Consider the following 20,959-nt stretch of genomic DNA (forward strand, 5'->3'; position numbering starts at 1 on the left):
GGTTAGCCTGGTGATGGGTATTAAAGAGGGCACATTCTGCATGGAGCACTGGGTGTTATGCACAAACAATGAATCATGGAACACTACATCAAAAACTAATGATGTAATGTATGGTGATTAACATAACATAATAAAATAAAAAAATCATAAAAAGATTGTACAGAAAATTAATAAAGTCTCTGGAAGAGCTGGATAATTCTAAGGCTCCTTAAGTGTATAAAAATTATCATATACACGCAACTGATGTGGTAATTATAGATCAACCTATGTGCTTATTAAATTATTAAACTCTGCAGACCATTTAAGAAGGCAATTACATTTGTTTAGAATTTCATGTATTTGGAACTGACACTGTAAATGGAAATAGAACTAAAGGGGGAGGGAGGACACCGAAACTGGACTTTGGTACTTTGAAGCCTTTTGACCTTTGGGAATGTAAGTCACCTTCCTGGTTCTCAGTTTCCTCATCTACAAATTGCGGATGAGGATTCCTTTAGAGTCTTCCTCAAAGAATTGGTATAAGAAACAATGAAGCAACATATGAGGAGTGCTTCAAAAAATATTCTGTATTTTAGATATTTAAAACTAATCCAATAAAATTAAACATTTTTATGGCACAGAAATTTAGCTTCATATATTGCATTAAAATGAATTAATATTGCAAGTTGACATGAACTAACAATTGTTTTAAATATTAGCCTATTTCAGGTAACAAATATGTATTCAACAGAAATGGAACAGTCACAAACAATGGGATTGAATACATAAATCAAAGTTATGACGATTCAGGTAAGTTTAATAATACCATTTTAAAATAGATGTAAGATGCATTCATTTGTTCAGTTTTTAGGGACATTAACTTTTTTTTAACAGATATTAAAGTATAAAACCATTTTAATAAATCAAAAACTGTTCAATATTTTAATTATTACTATTAATGTAAATAATTATTTTAACAGGAGAAGTATATGTCTTCCAAGCATCTTCCTCATACCTTCAAGTAGAAACAAACTTTGGTGTAAAAATGCAAATACAAATTGCTCCTACAATGCAGTTATATGTTTCAGTGCCACCCAACAATTTCACGGATACCGTAGGTAAGTCCTCTGGATATGTTTTTATTTCCAAGGCTCTAATGTGACCATCACTTATTTTCATTTTCAGTTGTCCCTCCATTAATGACATGAGGTCATAAAGCATTTTTACTTTTACTAAATCTTCCCTTTAATAGTGCAGTAAAACAGTAAATAGCACAGTAAAACAGTTTCAACTGATAGTAAAGACAGTTTTATTTATTACGAAGTCTATTCCCAAGTGGTTTTCTGCAAATTTAAACACTTAAAGGTTTTTAAATTAAGGTTTCTTAAAGTGAGGTTTGATAATATATGTTACATATCACTTTGCTAAGATAAATTATGAAAGCTTTTATCTATAGAAGAAAAAGATGAAAATATTATACATTTACATCTTTTGAATATCAAGTTTCAAATGCAAGCTACATTACAATTTGTCTTTCTGCTGATGATGACATGGTCATCTCTTTCATGGAAGTTTTCTGTCATAGAAATCAGCTTTTGCATACTGTCATGGTTGGCAAACAAAACAAAACAATGGCAAAGCCCACAGTTACTAATTTCAAACCATGTGAGCTTTTGCAACATATTTTTACTCAAGAAGGTGACTTATGTATACATAGGGAAAAAATGTAACTCGTGGAAGATTCCAGATAAGAAAGCATATAGCCCTTAACGTGATTCAGGTCTCCACACTATTATTGAAAATGTGCAGTCACAAATGCCCTGCTTATAAGCATGCTTCCTACCACCTTGTTAAAGGAGGTTATGTTATAGCAACACACAGGAAAAACACGGTATTTGTGGCGAATGGTGTTTCAGTGCTCCTGGAATTCGAATAAAATGGAGCATTAGTTGGAAGTGTCATGAAATTTTACTTTTATGTATAAAGACTCACCAAGACATACTCTCAGGTAGCTTCTGTGTGTTTTGATTTGAGCATAGAACTGAATATGATGTGAGAATATGAATCCAAAAAGCTGAGTAGGTGAGGAAATGTTAAAATTTGTTCTGTGCCCTATCCAGGACTTTGTGGTTCCTTCAACAACAGAGTAGAGGATGATTTAATGTCAAGTCAGAATATATTGGAGAAGACGCCTCAGGCATTTGCTGATTCTTGGGAAATGATGCCCTGTCCTAAAGGAAAACCCGCTTCATGCATCAGTATAGAAAAAGGTATTGGTAATTGAACATCAAACTCTGTAATTAAATACTTGGTGCTAGGAATTGTATACTTATTCTGATAATAATATGGGACTATCAGATATTCCTGGTTTTCGCTAGTGTTTGTTGTACTGTCCGAGTTATGCAGGGAACAGTGGAGAAGCAGTCCGGCTGGCTGAGGCACAACTAGAAAACCCATCTCTCATTGAGGGAGGGGGATCAACACAGTTGTCTTTTTCTATACCTATTCTTTTCCTCCTCAGACAGTTTTTTCCACAGCTGTCAAATAGTAGGGTCCGAGGAAATTTTACAGATCTTTAATTTAGACATGGAAGTGATCATTGGTTGACATCACAAGGCTCACCCAAACTGCCAAGCTACTTAACATTAGAGCTGTCGCTAGATCTAGGTCTCCTAACTGCTGCTATCATGTGTGTTAATTATACCAAACCCCAAATATGGATCTTATGAGGAAAGTTTTACACTTGTATGATTCAGCTCATATTTTAACTTACCAAAGACTTCCATAAATATTAGTTCAATTTGTTCCCACAAATACCCATGAAGAGCATGGATGAGGTTATCATCTTCATTAATGTAGGTGTTGATAGTACAGTCCAGGTAGAGTGTACTTAATAAGGGTTAAAGATGAAGTTGTAACCCAAGTATTTTATTTTTATTTATTTAATTAATATATTTTTATGGAAGTATAGTCGACATGCAATATGTACAACATAGTGATTCCACAAGTCTATACAATAAGTCATGCTCACTACAAGTGTAGCTACCATCTGTCCTCATACAACAATATTACAGTACAACTGATTATATTCCCTATGCTAGACCTTTTATCACTGTGACTTATTCATTCCCTAACTTGACGTCTGTATCTGCCACTCCCCTTCACCCCATTTTGCCCATCCCCCTATCCGCTTCACCTCTGGCAACCATCAGTTTGTTCTCTGTATTTATGGGTCTGTTGCTGATAATCCCCCCCCCAAGTATTTTGAATCGAAGTCTTGCTCTGATTGCTCCCTTAGTATTGTTGATTTTAATAAACACTTCATCTTATGTTACTTCTTTCATAAGTAATGGAATGCAATGGAAAGTAAGTTAAAATATATTATGTTTATATGTTAATTAGTTATTTCATTTTTAAAAATATTCATTTATTAATTTGAGAGAGAGAGAGAGAGAGGAGGGGGAGGGGCAGGGAAGAGGGAGAGAGAAATCCAAGCAGATTGCACACTAACGCGGGGCTTGATCTCATGACCCTGAGATCATGACCTGAGCTGAAACCAATAGTCGAAATCAAGAGTTGGACTCTCAACCCACTGTGCCACCCAGGCACCCCTAATTAGTTGTTTCTAAATTAATCTGCATATTTGAAAAAAATGTCTGATCAGCTTTTAATAATATTTTAAAATTACGCAGCAATTCCTTTTTAAAGTTTCATTTAACTTGTTTTGATTTATAGAATGAGTTGATAGAAGCATTAACATCAACATGGTAATACATATTTCAGGGTTTAGTTGTCATGTTTTTTTGTTTTGCAGGTGTTGCAATGAAAATAATTAAAATGAGAATAGATAAAAACAAATGTATATCTCATAAGAAACCAAGCCAATTTATGTTAAGGAGACTATATTAACAGTTTTGAGAGCTATATAATTGAACAATTTACATTTTCAATGGCAGTATTTAACATAATAAAATAAAATACAGAAAATTAAACTATGCTTTAATAAGCTGTTAGTAGTAATTACATAAAAAATGGTGATACGTAGTTACAAGTTTGTCAAAATTTTAGAAATAATTGGCCTCAATGTCCTTTTAATAGATTCAGTCAGCTTCCTTTATTGCTTCCTGGTGACAGTAACTTTAGAAGCCTATCAGTAGATAGTTAAAAAAAAATTAGCAGTGCTTGTTCTAGTCACCGGCATCATCTTTAAGTATTTACAAATCATTGAGCAAAGCATTTGTTACTCAGATGCTATTTTTGTGAATTTTCTGTTAATTTAATACAAAACTAGTTACTTACAAACCAACCAAATATCAATTCAGTCCTTAAAAAATAAAATTAGTGCTTTATTAATATTATTATTAATATTAATAATAATTATTATTAAAATAATTAATATTATTAATTAATATTATGATTGATACTGGTGGTCCTAAAACTGACATGGCTGCTGCAGCAACAGAGGTTGGTGTCGCAATGGTTTCATTTACCAACTTGTTCTAATTCAGACTTAAAAATATATTTTAAATTAAAAGGTACCTAAGTAAATAATCCGGCTCTCTTAGTCCCATTTTTGTAGAAATTGCCTTTCGCAAACAGGTTAACTGATTTAATACAAAAGTCTGAAGCTAAAAAAGAATTTGCCTCTTATTCCAGTTATGGAACGAGTAAGTCGTGAGGAGGCAAGGAACAGCACAGGGAATAGCGTCGATGGTATTGGAATAGCGTGGTATGGGGACAGATGGTAGTTACTCTTGTGGTGAGCACAGCAGAAGGTAGAGTTGTCCAATCCCTGTGTTGCACACCTGAAACTAACGTAACATTGTGTGTCGACTACACTTCAATTAAGAAAAGAAAGATTTTACAGTGCCTGAGCGGTACAGTCGGTTAAGCGTCGGACTCTTGATTTCAGCTCAGGTTATGATCTCAGGCTCATGAGATCAAGCCCACCTTGTGCTCCATGCTCAGTGCAGAGTCTGCTTATCTCTCTCCCTCCCTCCAGTTGCTCTCTCTCTCAAATAAATAAATAAGTAAATAAAATCTGTTAAAAAATAATACAAATTTAAGGGGCACCTGGGTGGCTCAGTTAGTTAAGTGACTGCCTTCAGCTCAGGTCATGATCCCAGGGTCCTGGGATCGAGCCCTACATCGGGCTTCTGGCTCAGCGGGGAGCCTGCTTCTCCTTCTGACCCTCTCCCCTCTCATGCTGTTTCTCTCTCTCTCTCTCTCTCTCTCAAATAAATAAATAAATAAATAAAATCTTTAAAAAAAAATACAAATTTAAAAAGAAAGATTTTGCCTCTTAGTTTAAGGTGTTTCTGGTTATATCATGCTATTTTTGTATATATTGATAATAAATTCGATATGCTATAGCAAAAACACTTTAAAAACACAATTACACCTTTTTAAATTAAAAATTATGACATTATTGATACTAATTTTGAGTGCATTAATTTTCTTGCAGAAAATTTTGCCGAAAAGCATTGTGGAATTTTTCTTGATTCAGATGGGCCTTTTGCTTCCTGCCATCCAATTGTGAACGCTAAACCATATTATGAGGTATGTGAGTGTCTAAGATTAACAGTGCTTTTTGTGAAATATTTTGGTAGTATCAATAGAAGCCTGTAGATGTTAAAAAATTTCAAATAACAGGCATTATCAGTAGATTAAGACATGGTTTTAAATTTAACATTGGATTCCACTAATTTGTTCAGTTGTTAGATATAGCAAATACAAAAATGGTACTGGAAAATAACCCTAAATGATAAAAATCTTGAATAAATTTCTCTTTCTACCTTTTCTAAGTTCTTTGAAAACTTAGTTAATAATCGATTTGCTACTTTGCTTATTTTGAAAAGAAATAGTTCCCAAAATTTTAAGACAGATTTTTTTCCAAGGAAGAGGAGTGGTTATGAACTGAATTAAGATACCCAGTTTACCTGTTCTTGTGAATATTTTCATAATGTAGTATACACTTATTTCTTAAAGGAATGCAAAAGATACACTTGTACTTGTGAAAACAGTGAAGATTGCTTGTGCACGGTTTTTGGCAACTATGTGAAAGCGTGTGCTGAGAAAGAAGTATACATGGTGGGATGGAGAACCGGACTATGTGGTAAGCAGGACGGGGGCTTTTTAGATAACTCTCTTCTCACTATTACTATAGTGTGTGTGTGTGTGTGTGTGTGTGTGTGTGTGTGTGTGTGTGTGTGAAATTTAGAAACATGTATTTACAAATTTGTACTTGGTTCTCTCAAAGGTGATTTTCTGTTATTTTAAAAAGTATGTTTCAGTGATCCTTGCATTTTTACTTCTTGATTCTTTTATCTTGATTTAATATACTCATATTTAAATAAGAGCAGAATATATATGTATTTAGATATGAACGTAGGTTTCTGTTCAGTTTTACCTGCTGAAATTTAATATTCCAACTCCTACTACCTTTTAAAATGATAGTTAAATATTAGTAACATTTTATTTTATTTATTTATTTTAAAGATTTGTTTCAGAGAAAGTGTGTGTGTGTGTAGTGGGCAGTGCTGGGGAGGGACAGAGGGAGAGGGGAAGTAGACTCCCCGCTGAGTGCAGAACCGGAAGCAGGACTTGATTTCCTGGCCTGGAGATCATAACGTGAGCTGAAACCAAGAGGCTGACGCTTAACCAAGTCACCCAGGTGCCCCAATATTAATAACATTAAAAAAAATAAAAATAAGTAAATTAGGGGCTTAACTATCATGTTTATTGAATCTTGCTTTGTTTTAAAAATTTATTGCAGTATATGAATATGACTTCAGAAAAATACTTGGCTTACCAAAAAAACTTTATAGAAATAAATCTCTTGTAGATCATACTTAACTACCTCATTGCCCATATACAATCAGTAAAGTCTGTCAAGTTCGTCTCCAGAATTTCTCTCAAATCCATTCACATCTCTCCATCTCTATGGGCACCACCCTAGTTCAAAAAAAGCATTTTTTTCTCCTGGTTGATTGCAATTGCCTCCTTCAATATTCACTTTTTCAAAAATAATTATAGTGAAAAATGCAAATAGCAAGTAACTTTTTCTTGATTATTCATAACCTCAATTGTGAATAATTCACTATAATATCTATAAATATCAAGTTGAAGTAAAATTGCTACTTTTCCTGAGTGTATACATATTTACTATTTTTTTGTTCCTATACCAACAGATTCCTCTTGTCCAAGTGACCTCGTTTTCAAGTACAATATAAAAGCCTGCAATAAAACTTGTCGATTATTGTCAGAGAGATATAGGAGCTGTGATATAGAAGATGTTCCATTTGATGGATGCACTTGCCCTGATGGAATGTACCAGAATAATGAAGGGAATTGTGTTCTAAAATCTCAGTGTGACTGCTACATAAATGGCAAGGTCATGCAACCAGGCAAACTCATCAATATTAATAACAACAAATGGTATGGAAATTACATATATACTTGTATGACTTCAAAATCACAGAAATAGACTTTTCCTAAAGTCTTTGTTAGACCTGTCACATTTCAAATTTTGTATTTCTTATTGAACTTAGTTATTGCTCCCTTTAACCTGAAGTGCTCACTGCATCATAATGGCTTTAACTGATGTATCCTACTCTTGTTTGGTTTTAAATACCAATAGAAAAATATTCTAGCAGTATGCGTTCTCCATACAGAGGATGGAAAATGATTTTATATTCAGACCATGCTTTCTAGTTGTATCTCAGCATTCATCATTCAACAAGCACTTATTAAATAGATATTTGCCATGTGCCAGGCCTTGTGTTGAGGGCTGGAGTTACAAAGATGAATGAACATTGTCTTGGACTCATAGAACAAGGGTGCTGACTATTGCAAGGAGGTTTGTATACTATAATATGGTAGCAGAAAGGGCCAGTCACTACCGGAGGAGATAACGAGAACTTCTCAGAGGAGACCCGTGTTTGAATTTTCCTAAGAGATGAAACTTTTTCCAGACAAAATTGAGGTGGGAAGAGAAATTTCTAGTAGACTAAACAGAATGCCATAATGTAGGAAATGCTTGAAAAGTATTGCATATGTAGGTTCTCGTTGGATAGGATCAGGTTGGAAAAGTAGACAGTGGCCAGGCTGCACTGAAGAATTTGAACTTAATTCCTGGGCAGTAGGAGAAGTTGAAGAATTGACTTTTTGTAATGGCTAAGGAGGTTGTGATTTTTGCAGTTTCAGGCAAAGTAATTTATCCATATTTTTAATTCCATAGACATAGAAATTCTTAACAACATGAATGGAAAAATGAAGTAGCCATTCCAAAAAATTTTGGATGCTCCTTCTCTCTTTTCTTTAGTTCCATATGAAGCTATCATTTAGTAATAAGTTATTTTTCTTGGCCATTTAAAAGGAAAGCATAGGTAACAACCCCTTTCTATCATGGCACACAAAACATTTGGTTGGGGTTTGATAATGATACTTTCTCTGTAAATGTTAAGGAATCAGTAGGTTACCTTTTTAATGAAACTTAGGCTATCACCTCCAAATTCTGGTTCCCTCTATCATTACCTTATTTCAGACCCCCATGAGCTCTTACTGGCATTACTGTGTTGTTAAACTTGGCTGTTCTTTGCCCTGTCTCTCTCTCTCTCTGTCTCATATTTCTTACACTACCTCTAAAATGACTAACCTAAAGTATTATTCTGATTGTGCCACTTAGCTGCTCAGGAACTTTAATGGTGACAGTTCCCTGAAGAATAGAAACAAACTTACATGTCATTTAAGACCATCTGAAATCTGGCCCTGACTTGCTTTTACCACTTGTCTCTATCATGCTTCTTGCCTTCTATCCAAACAAGTCATTGGCACATACCTTGTTCTTTCCCACATCACAGCTTTGCATCTTATCAGCAGAGTCTTTTGAGTCTTACTCATCCATCAGGATCCAGCCATCATTTTCATGTTGTCTCTGATATCCGTAGAACCTTGCTTGTACATTCCTATAAATATGTACGAGGCTGTATCTTATAATTGGGTATATGTTATATAGTTTCTGGGGCACTGTGTCTCAATCATCTACTCATGATAAAACTTGTGAATGAGGGGTTAAAGTTGCTCTAATAGTGTATTAAGAACTCATCATTGAAGTTTGAAGTTTAAATCTATAATTTTCTTCTATTTCCAGTGTCTGTCGGGATGGAAATTTTCTTTGCCAGACTCCCATTAGTTCAACCCAACGTAAGTGTTGAAATCATGATGCAAGCTTAATAGATCTACTTGGGTTAAAATAAGCAGATCAAGAGGCCCTTGATTAACAATTTCCTTTATCCTGCAGAGAATTGTTCTGGAGGGGCCGAATATGTTGACTGCAGGGGCCCGAGGGCACGGAGAAGAGTTGACGGTAAATGTGGTGCTTGGAACATGGCCGGTTTTGATGTAAGTAACATGGCAATGCAGTTTAGCCTTTTCAAACTTTTAATTGTGTCAGGATAGAAGCAAACTAAAACATCAATGAAAACTAATGAGAAGGTCATATTTATTGTGTTATTTTGATTTGTCAAATATTGGCTCTAAATGTATAGTTGGTATATATTTATGTATTATAAATTAGTGCAGTACCTTATGGTGTATATTTTATATTTATTCCCATAGGAGAACTTGCCTTGCAAAGCTGGGTGCTACTGTCCAGTAGGCATGGTTCGAAATTCTAAAGGGAACTGTGTGTTTCCCGAAGACTGCCCATGTTCTTTTGGTGGATGGGAGTATGAGCAAGGAAGTGTTACCTCGGTTGGCTGCAACAACTGGTGCATAATAAAGAATTACTATTGTATATGTTTTGGATATTGGAAAGTACAGTCTGCTCTTATTTTTATAGGAAAGAAGTCATACTTTGGGATATGTGGAAAACAATAATCAAGTAGAGTTTAAAACGCTCTTTTTTAAATAGAAACTTTAATTTTTTAAAATTTTTTATTCAAGTATAGTTGACACTATTATATTAGTTTTAGGTGTACAACATAGTGATTCAATTGTATACATTATAAAATGCACACCACAGTGGTGTAGTTACCATCTGCCACCACACAAAATTATTACAGTATTATTGACTTTACTCCCTATGCTGTACTTTTTGAAATAGAAACTTTATTTGGCATTTTATATGGTGAACGTCATATAGTATAATGAAGATAACTACAAAATTTAAATCAATATAGAACAAGGTTTTGTGCTTCTTTCTAAAAATAGTATGAGTATGTGAATCTTGGCATGATATATATATTTTTTTATTTTAGTACTTGCGTAAAAGGATCTTGGAGCTGTACACAAAATAAATGTCAAACTGTCTGCCACATCTATGGGGAAGGTCATGTTAGAACTTTTGATGGAAAAAGTTACAGCTTCGATGGTCTCTGCCAATATTCATTTGTTGAGGTAATGACTAGTGTGTTTTTTCACAATTTTTTATACTTAATAATAACTATTTGTGGATGAGCTCTGGAGAATTTTATTCTGAAAATGTGAAATTTAATCAAATGGTCCCTTAAAGGTTTCTTAAAGGCAGTAAAATATAACATAATATGATGCTGATTTGGGAGGCAGTAGGCCTAGATTTCAGTCGTGTCTCTCCCATTTCTCTGATGTGACTTTGGGCACATTCCTTAATCCCTCTGTGTCTCAGTTTCCTTATCTGTAAAATGGGGATGGAAATAGCCCCCACTGGAAACCAAATTAGGGCAAATATTGAAGCACATACTAAGTGCTCAATAAATGTTAGATATCATTATTTTAGCAACAGCACTGTCAGCAACAATGGCAGTTACCATTTTATGAGCACTTCTTTGTGAAGAAAATTTATTACATTTAATCATTACAATGCTCAAAGGCTGATAGTATTATCCCTATGATGCAGATGAAGAAATTGAGGTTTAGAGAGGTTAAGCAACACAAACTGCTAAGTAGAAAATGCCATATTCAAACCCAGATCTGTGTTATTCCAGAGTTCATGCTCGTTACATGCTGCTAAGCTGCTTCCTAAGTCACATCTAATTTTTTAAATTTGGATTATTTTGTATTTATGCATTAGTTTTGGTTGAATGTTGAGTTTCATAAAAATGACTGAGGGGGAGAAAAACACCTTTAGCTAGCTACTTACAGAGCCTAGAAATAAATCAATGATTATAAAATATATAATTTAAATACTTATATACCTATGGTATAATTCTGAACTTGATTAGAAGTAACAGGAAAAGGACCAAGTGAAAGCAAGTTAACTAGATTGGACTCAGTCAGGACTACCTATCCTTATATGCAGTTAAACTCTCGTCTTTTGGAAATTCCATAACACAGCTTATGGTAATTTATTGAGTTTAAGTTATCACTGTCTAAGAATTACTTGTTTGATGCAAATATTGTGATTGAGTTCCATATCCCTGATATTTATAAACTATTATTATAATTTACTTCTTAAAGGATTATTGTGGTCGTGAAAGTGGCACATTCCGTATTTTAACTGAAAGTGTCCCATGCTGTGAAGATGGGCTTACATGCTCAAGAAAAATCATAGTTGCTTTTCAGGTACAGTACTATTCCTCTTTATGTATTTTTTTCTCTCAGATTATGAGTGGCCAGATAAAACTAATGTTACCATAAGTCTGTCTTTTAATTAACAGGATCAGAATGTTGTCTTGCATGATGGTAAAGTGACAGCCTCCAAAATTACAGAAAGTAAAGACTGTGGACTCAGTGAAAATACATACTCTGTACATACCGTTGGCCTGTACTTGATTCTGAAATTTCTAAATGGGATAACCATAATTTGGGACAAGAATACGAGAGTTTCAGCTATATTGGATCCTCGCTGGAATGTATGTGTATCATTAATAAATGATTAATGGGGAAGCAAAATAATTTCTGTTTCTGAGAATTAGAGACAATTCATCAGTGGAAAGTGAGAGAGTGGTAGTTTCTGTCCTAGAGCAAGCCCTCCACATCTACTCAATCTTATCATGAAACATGAAGTGTAATCAAAGATGATAGAATCTGGTGAAAAATAAATGCAATAAACCTGAAGCATTCTAGTTTAACTATGCTGGTATTATTTTATAATACAATTTTAAGGTAGCTGGTGAATGTATAAAATGAAATGTATTTCTTGGCGCAAATATTTTAAGAACCTAAGAGTATACTTCCTGTATGATTTAAAGCTAATGAATATAATTAGTTTTTAACAATTCTTAACACATTTATCTAGTTGATACTAGATCATTTTGTGATATAGGATGTCTTGGGTTAAACAGGTGCAGAATCTTATCCACAGATTCTAGTTTCCTTCCAAAATTTGGAATTTAAAATAGATTTATGATAGGGTCACCTGGCCGGCTCAATCAGCAGAGCATGTGACTCTTAATCTCAGGGTTGAAAGTTGAAACCCCATGTAGGGTGTGGACCCTACTAAAAAATAAAATAAAATAGATTCATGATACTATATATAATCATAATTTCCTTACCTATCTGTTTCTATATACGACTGTGGTACAACTCACTTTTTAATTTTCCTTTCTGATTTCATCTCTTGATATATCTATTTCCCTGGTACAACCTACTTGTTAATTTCCCTTTCTGATCTCTATAGGGCAAAGTGTGTGGTCTTTGTGGAAATAACAATGGTGATCTCAAGGATGATTTCATAACAAGACATTCATCAGAAGCTGTTGGAGCACTGGAATTTGGAAATAGTTGGAAAACGAGTCAAAAATGTGCAGACACAGTAGCACAAAATTTCCCATGTGACTCAAACCCATACTGTAAAGCATGGGCTGTGCAAAAATGTGGGATCATCCAGGACAGCATCTTCAAAGAATGCCACCACAAGGTAGTATGGCTCTGAGAGCAGGGACCGCACAGGTTTTGCTCCCGGAGACTCATGTGCTGTGCTTTGTGTAGGTGGACCCCGAAGCTTACATAGAAGCATGCATTGAAGAAGCTTGCTCATGTGACATGGAGGGGAAGTATTTGGGATTCTGCACGGCTGTGGCCATGTACGCGGAGGCATGCAGTGCAGTTGGAGTCTGTGTCACATGGAGAAAACCAGATCTCTGTCGTAAGTCAAGTCCATGTGTTGTTATTTAAAAATGTAATTAAGTAGAATTGTTTTGTTAGATAATCAATCTTCCTCTCAGATTTCCTATAAAATATATATTCTTTTGCCTAAAAAGTTTTAAAAATGTGTTAATATGTTTATGATGGGAAAACTACCTGTTTTAAAACAGAGCACCCGGCACAGCACATCAAATTCAATTTTAGTTACAAAAGTTCTTATGTTAACAGGGGAAAAATTAAATGCTGATGGAAGATATCTCTTACTCATACTTAGATGAACAATGAACTGTTGACTCATCTTGGTATAGTCATATTTCTATAAGCATTTACCTCATCTACTACTTTGGGTTGAAGTCCTCAGACATTATTTTAGAAACTTTATAGAGTGCTAGTCAAGACAAACTGTAAAATGAATATAAACTGAATTTTGATCTATATGAAATATGATAAATTTAGTAGAAATCAGTCAACTCTCTCCCTTATAATGGAAAGTATTATGAGAGAAAGTATGATGAATGAGAAATATTGATATTGAATCCATGTTTTATTCCATTTATCATGCAAAGTGTGATATTGAAATCTTTAGTTCCTCATTCAGGAATGGTTATTTACATATTAAAGAAGCCTGATTTCCCCAGAGATTCATTTTTGTAATTTAAGCTTGAACATTAGAACTATGAATCTGGACTATGACCTAAAATATCTCAAAATGGAAAACTCAACGTTTACTTTTCTACCTCAAACCAAGCTTACTGTGAGATGTCAAAGGAAAGTGCTGTTTTGATCCTATATGCTTCCCCTCCCTTTTTCGTGAGCTACTGTGGCTTATGTGGCAATTTAGATAAAGCCAAAGGGACTTGATAAAACAGAATGATATACTCTAGGTCTGTTTATTGTTAATATCATTCAAAATCCCTTTTAAAAATGCTTTGGAAAATGAAAGGTGAAAATCATCATATAATGAGAATGGCAGTAATTTGAAATGATTCAATTATTAGCTGTCTTCTGTGATTATTATAATGGACCCGGGGAATGCAGTTGGCACTATGAACCTTGTGGTACAGTGACTACAAAAACATGCAGAGATCGAGTTATTGGCCAGAAATTTTCTGCAGTTTTAGAAGGTAAGGCATATTTTAGTAACATCCTCAAAGTAGTACAAATTATATTGATACTTTAAAACTGACAAATGTTGTTTGTTTCTGCCAATTCAGAGTCTTACATTTTGTAATTTAAGGAATAGGTATTTATAGTTATTATGACATTAATATTTCTACATGAGAAACATTTTCTGCAGACATAAATTATATATTTAATAAGACAGATGGTGGGGGGAGAACACAGTGCTATGATCCCATTGTCAGTTTTTATACCTTTCATTAGACAATATAATTTGTTGAGAATGTAGTTTCAGAATGCAATGTATAATATAGTCCAGCTAATGATATCCCACACTTAAATAGCACTTTCTTCTTAGCATTACATATCTTAGAAAGGAAGAAGTGACAAGAAAACAAGATGATGTATAAACACTTTGTCCCAAAGTTACCTCTGTGTTAGGTCCCAGGCTTTGGGGTCTTTTCAACTCATTTTATTATGGCATTTGGATCTTCATCTATCCTTATAAAAATAGATATTTAGAACTGGCATTCACATTTCAAGATATGTGTTTATCAAAGTCTTGTACTATGTTCAACATCATGCCATCATTAAAGTAGCAAATTATTTTAAGATACTTTAGGAAACATTTTAGAAAAAGTAAATCAGCCAAAATTTGTAAGTTCTTAATTCCTAGGTTGATATTCCATTGCAAGAGAATCTGAATCCTGTTCAATTTATATATTTTCACTAAGAATGTGATGTTGTTTTGCTATTATCTACTTCAGTTCATGTAATCATTTATGTAACTTTACAAATATAGAGTGCAGTATGACATGTTTCGGGAAATAGAAATGAACCCTGGGTCATTTTTCATACAGGTTGTTATGCTAAGTGCCCGGATAGTGCTCCTTATCTGGATGAGAACCTCATGAAATGCGTCCGTTTATCTGAGTGCAGCTGTTTCTATAATGATATCATACCAGCAGGTGGAGTGATTCAGGATAACTGTGGAAGAACATGGTACATTCTCTATTAACTTTCCAATGAGTAATTCTGTTTCTTACATTTTCATTTAGAAGAAAAAAATTAAAAATACACATGAATATATTTGAGCTCTCTTATTTCTAAATGAGAAGGCCCGTATTAGGTTGAATTTTCTGTCAGTTATGCTAGTTATTTTGTATTTTCAGTAAATCCACATATCAACAGATGGTCTGTTAAATCTTATAATACAGAAGACAGGACAGAAAATGTCACTTGTAGTTTTTGGTAAAAAGAAAGTTTTAATTCTGGAAATGTAAGATCATGTTTATAGGCTTCAGACAGTGACATGGAAGCAGAGGGGAAGTCTATACTAGAGCAGCATGGCCATCAATGTCATGTTTGAAGCTGAAAATGTAAGAACCAACTATTTTTTGACCGCCAAGCATTCCTTCAGGTACCAAGAACACCTCAGTGAACTGCTTCTGAATAATGGTACAGTACACGAAAAAAAAAATAAGCATACTCCTGGGGGAATGATTATTGACTGTGCTCTTACTTGGTTTTGTTTTGATTTTCACGGTTAGACAATTTGTTGTTTTAAATTGGGGAGGTGTATGTCATTAGGAGTTAAAATTTGAACCTCTTTTTTTTTTAACATAACTTTCAGCTATTGCATCGCAGGAGAGTTGGAGTGCGGTAGTGGTGAGTCCTTGTTTTTTACTCTATAACTAGGGAAGGCGAGGTAAAGGCTGTGTGATCTTTTCAGATCATCAACAGCAAAGGAGTAGGTACTTAATGTTTCGACTGCTCCTCCTTCAGTGGTTTGGGACAATTCCACTGCAGTGTATTTGTTCACGTCAGATCACTTCAAAACCAAGCATGCTGAGGCATTTCCAAAAGCTGGCAACTGGAGGCAGTTCCAAGGCTGCATGGCAGCCCCCGCCTATCTGTAGGCTCTGGAAATTAAGGGAGTGAGACATCAGTCAAAATCATTTCATCAAGGGATGGAATGAAAAGTGAGGATTAGATGGTTAGAATTAAATAATTGAAGGATCACTCAGGAGAAACAGGAATCTTAAGAATAAATCTCAATAAGCTTTAAAAGAATGTATGAGCTACTCCTTGTTTTGTATTAGAAATTGCAAGAAGTAAAATAAACAAGATACTGATATTCATAGGCAACTTGAGATATAGATTTTTTTCACATTTTTTTGTTCTTGTCAATAATAGTAGTTTATTGTTATTTCAGATGCTGCTTCTGCAAACTCAACATTCACAGGTAAAATCATCATGGTTTTTAATGTGTATTTCTGATTTCTTTTTGTAGATAATCCTTTATAGTTTCACAACAGTCTGTGCCAGTAAAAAGTATGCTGGTATATCTGTTACAAAAATTTCAAATTAGAATGAAGAGTTACTAGAAAATCTGTCAAAATATTATTTCACTATACTCCTGTGTATTCAGTTAGGAATATGATTAGAACATATATTAGGTAATGTATGCTTATTAGTTAAATATCATCATCAAAAGCTTGACATTTTTAGATAATAATGGAACAAGTGGAATAAAAATGAATTAAATGTGGTCTCCCATGAAGTAAATATTTTGAAATCATGATTACACCGGGAGGTAATTTGAAAATATAGAAATAAAAAGTTAATTTCTTTTTAAATTAATATCAATTAATTAATTTAATATTTATATTAATTAATATTAATTAATATGAGTTAAAAGTTAATTTCTTTTTCTTAACTCATAACATTTTAGTTATGTCCATTTGGGAGAATGTGGACAGAATGAAGTTTATTTATTTATTTATTTATTTTGAAGATTTTATTTATTTGTCAGAGAGAGAGAGAGAGCAGGGGGAAGCAGCAGGCAGGGGGAGAAGCAGGCTCCCTGCTCCGCTCCGATGCAGGGCTCGATCCCCTCCATCCCAGGACCCTGGGATCATGACCTGAGCCGAACGCAGACGCTTAACCAACTGAGCCACCCAGGCGCCCCAAAGTTTAACTTTAGTTTGGGGACTTGTAATTAACTGGCAATGTAAGTATACTTAGAGTTGCTGTAGTACACTCATATATTCCTATCTTGTGTGATTCAAGGTGGGATTTTATTTCCTGTAGACCAATGTTCAGAGATGGTGTCAATTAAGAGATAGTAAATTGGAAGCCTTAGATTTTGATAATATATTTAAAATTGTGTTATTGTCTGTACAATGCTATTTAAATTTTAATTATTGATTGCTTACCTAAAGCTAAGGTATCACATGTCAGGGTTCTGAACCTTATTTCTTGACCCTTAAATAGACCTTGTAAAATTCCTATGAGATTTTGACTAAGTGGTAATAATAGGAAATAGTTATTTTTGCTGCACATATAATAAATATATAGTGTTATTTGTGTTGACTTAAATGAGAGATTATTTTGTCACTTAAGCTCTGAATACAATTTTAGAAATATTTACTCAGGTTATGGTAGGTGGTTTGTTAAACTAAATTTCCTAATAAAATTATCTAAGTAATTTATTTTCATAAATATTGTCTTCCCTACACAGTTTCTTCTACAACAGTTACCTCCATATTAAGCACTGAAGCAGGTTAAATTTTTTTTTTTTGCTTTTTAGCTTCTAAATTGGCAGCAAAGTGAATTTGCAATTCAGGCAATTTGGCCCTTTTTTCAAACTTGTTCTCTATTTCCTAAATGCCAAATAGCAGGGTCTACACCCAATTGTAATATTACTGAAGAACATCTTCCCTATTCAGAGGTTATGTATCCTAAAAAGAATACTCCACATACTACTAATTTGGAGAAAATGAAGAAAATTCTACTACTGAAGAAAATTATATGTTAAATTTTTTAAAAATAATTTATAATTTCTCTTTTACTAATATCAAGGAATATTAACTTTAATTGAATGATTTCTAATAAAGCAATAGCCAAAGGAGAACAAAAGTATATTCAAATGTGTGAATATTTCATAAATGAATTTAACTGTTATATTTAATCACTTAATTGCATTCTAGAGATATGTTAAATAAGTACTTTTAATTTTGTCTGTTAACACAATTTAACATACATTTCCAAATATTTGTCTCCTTCTTTGTATAGCAATTACATCAGTAACCAGTAGCTCGGGCGGAGGTAAGCCATAATCTTCAAACACAATCAAAAGGGCATTAAAAAAAAAGATCCAAAATTTCCTTTTGTAATATTATACCTTTATAATGACATTTTAAGGGGAATTTTGTTTTGTTTTGTTTTTAAGAATGATTTAGAGGAAGATTTTGGAAAAAAGTGCTATGCAAAATAATGTTATCTTGACCTTTTACTGGTAGTCTATGGATTTGAAAGCTTTAATTTTACATTTTAATATCTAGTCACCTATATGATCAGATTTCCTTAAAACCTTAATTTCAGGTTGATCCACTTTATATTTGAACATAGTTGTTCTCAGAAACATAACTTTCCCTCTATACAAAATTTTTTCCATTGTTTTTTTCTAATTCAGCAGCTTCCACTCCAGTGCTTACAAGATCAAGCAGTGAAACAATAGGTAGGTGAATCAGAAAGCTTATAAAATGACAAATACAGTTTTTACATATATTAAAATAGTTTTTTTAACTTAAAATATATTTTAGTCAACATACTCATTTATACTTAAGACTTTTTTCTTTCCCCAACTGAATACTACTTCTCTTTCTCCTATTATTTATCACTTTCTTTATTAAAAAAAATATATATATGTATCTAGGAGTGCCTGGGTGGCTCAGTCGGTTAAGCATCAGACTCTTGATTTCAGCTCAGGTCATGATCTCAAGGTCTCGATATTAAGCCCCATGTGGCTCATTGCACTCAGCGGGTAGTCTGCACATCCTTCACTCTCTCCCTCTGCCCCCTCCTCTTGTGTGGGCATGTGTACATGCTCTCTCTTCCCTAAAATAAATAAATTCAAAAAATCTTAAAAAATATGTATATATATTTAAATATATGATTTTTTTATTGAGGTATAATTGACATATAACATTATACTAGTTGCAACTGTACCTCATAGTGATTCGGTATTTGTATATGTTGCAAAATGATCACCACAGTCTAGTTAACATTCTTGAAGTCTCAGACCATGTTTTGCCATTACTGTATTCCCAATTGCACCTAGTTCCAAGTATATAATAGTATTTAGTAAATTTTTGTAGAAAAAATGGATGTATTTGTATTTCCCTGTCCCAAATTTATAATTCAGGTGTTTTTTTGGGTGGTGGGAGGCACAGTTTCTGGTGAAGCTTCGATTATTAGTTAGATTTATTTATATTGATAAATCTTATACTTTACACATTTTATTCACTGAAGCTAATATTCCTTCTCTGAAATATAAATATATAGTGCAAAATGAGGACGATTTTTAGATTGTAATTTTATGTCATGATACAGAATATGACTATAATTTTGGATACTTTGGCAATTCTTTTTTTTTTAAGATTTTATTTATTTATTAGAGATCAAGTGAGGGAGAAACAGCGTGAGAGGGGAGAGAGTCAGAGGGAGAAGCAGGCTCCCCACTGAGCTGGGAGCCCCATGTGGGACTCGATCCCAGGACTCCAGGATCATGACCTGAGCTGAAGGCAGTCGCTTAACCAACTGAGCCACCCAGCCGCCCTACTTTGGCAATTCTTAATGTTGTCTGATTTATTTGGTAATTAATACATCACTTATATTCAAAGGGCAAATATTTATTCTAAAAGTATCAGCCATCATAGTATGGAATATCATTAAAAATGCCCAAACTAACATGTTTAATTCTCACCAAACTTTCCCTTATGTTGTAGCCATCAACAACGTTAAGCAGTACTGGCTTGTTCAGTGTAAACCTTAGACAGACTGACAGATTTTAGAAGCATTTTTCCCTATTCTACAATTGTAAATTTACTTGCCAAGGCCTGGTAACAATTTCATCCCAATAGTTCTTCTGCGTTGTTTCTTACACATTGCAGAATAGTTTTCCAGCTGCATATTATTTCAGCCATAAGCAATGGACTGAATTTCTAATTCTCAGCCTGGTTCTGTTTCCAAGAAGATTAATTTCATTGTTTCATATCTCTTTTAGTTATAATCATTTGTTCAGCTATTAACACTTCTGAATCTTGTGACCATTTAAAGAAATAAAACTACTATTGAGTATTGATTTGCTAAATTGTGCAGTTATGCATGAGCCACAAGCAATTTTGATAACTATTTCAAGGTAAAGATGTCATCTGCATCCTCTATCACACTAGGCACTCAGAACTAAGAAAACTGGCATGATTTTTTTCCAGTTAATACATGTATTTCCTTTCATTGCTTTTCTTTCCCCAAGAATTTAGTTTTGAACATAATATTTGGCAATTTTATTTTGCCAACACTTTGTGGTATAGCAAGCAAACCTTCTATGTAAAACAGAAGGTCACGAGTAGATTACCTAAGGAGTTTTTGCCAGCAACTAATGACATTTTAGATGTAAAATGTTTAATTAATCTTAAAACACTACAAAAATCTCATCAATTATCTCCACCATACTATTGAAAAAATCCTAAATCTAATGTAGAGTTGAATTATAAAGAAGATTACCCAGGTGATTCCGACCCCTCCCCTGTCATGAGGTATTATTCATGACTTTTTAATGCTTAGCCTTACTGAATCTTAGTGTTCTATTTAATTTCATCTGAAGTTCCAGTATAATACTAATAATTTAGTAAAATGCCATATTAGTACTATATTGCAAGATATAGCTAATACCTTTTAAGGAGGGTTTACTGCATTTGAGTCATTATATATACTATTTTTCATTCAATAT

General features: G+C 33.7%; 1 protein-coding gene across 1 annotated transcript in view; it reads left to right on the top strand.

The window, feature by feature from the left end:
- The window catches only part of MUC19 (mucin 19, oligomeric), a 36,089-nt gene extending 18,356 nt beyond the window's left edge, over positions 1–17,733 (top strand). Inside the window, 18 exon segments of the mRNA XM_028113207.1 lie at positions 699–789; positions 966–1,097; positions 2,100–2,249; positions 5,444–5,538; positions 5,968–6,094; positions 7,170–7,416; positions 9,131–9,183; positions 9,281–9,381; positions 9,598–9,749; positions 10,239–10,377; positions 11,416–11,520; positions 11,616–11,810; positions 12,578–12,817; positions 12,889–13,045; positions 14,043–14,168; positions 15,024–15,165; positions 15,797–15,828; positions 17,687–17,733. Coding sequence (XP_027969008.1) covers positions 699–789; positions 966–1,097; positions 2,100–2,249; positions 5,444–5,538; positions 5,968–6,094; positions 7,170–7,416; positions 9,131–9,183; positions 9,281–9,381; positions 9,598–9,749; positions 10,239–10,377; positions 11,416–11,520; positions 11,616–11,810; positions 12,578–12,817; positions 12,889–13,045; positions 14,043–14,168; positions 15,024–15,165; positions 15,797–15,828; positions 17,687–17,733 — 2,331 coding nt within the window.
- The last annotated feature ends 3,226 nt before the right edge of the window (positions 17,734–20,959 follow it).

The sequence above is a fragment of the Eumetopias jubatus genome, unplaced genomic scaffold, assembly GCF_037043125.1.
Source record: "Eumetopias jubatus isolate StellerSeaLion01/CBP00866 unplaced genomic scaffold, mEumJub1_p1.0 scaffold_8, whole genome shotgun sequence".
NCBI classification, from domain to species: domain Eukaryota; kingdom Metazoa; phylum Chordata; class Mammalia; order Carnivora; family Otariidae; genus Eumetopias; species Eumetopias jubatus.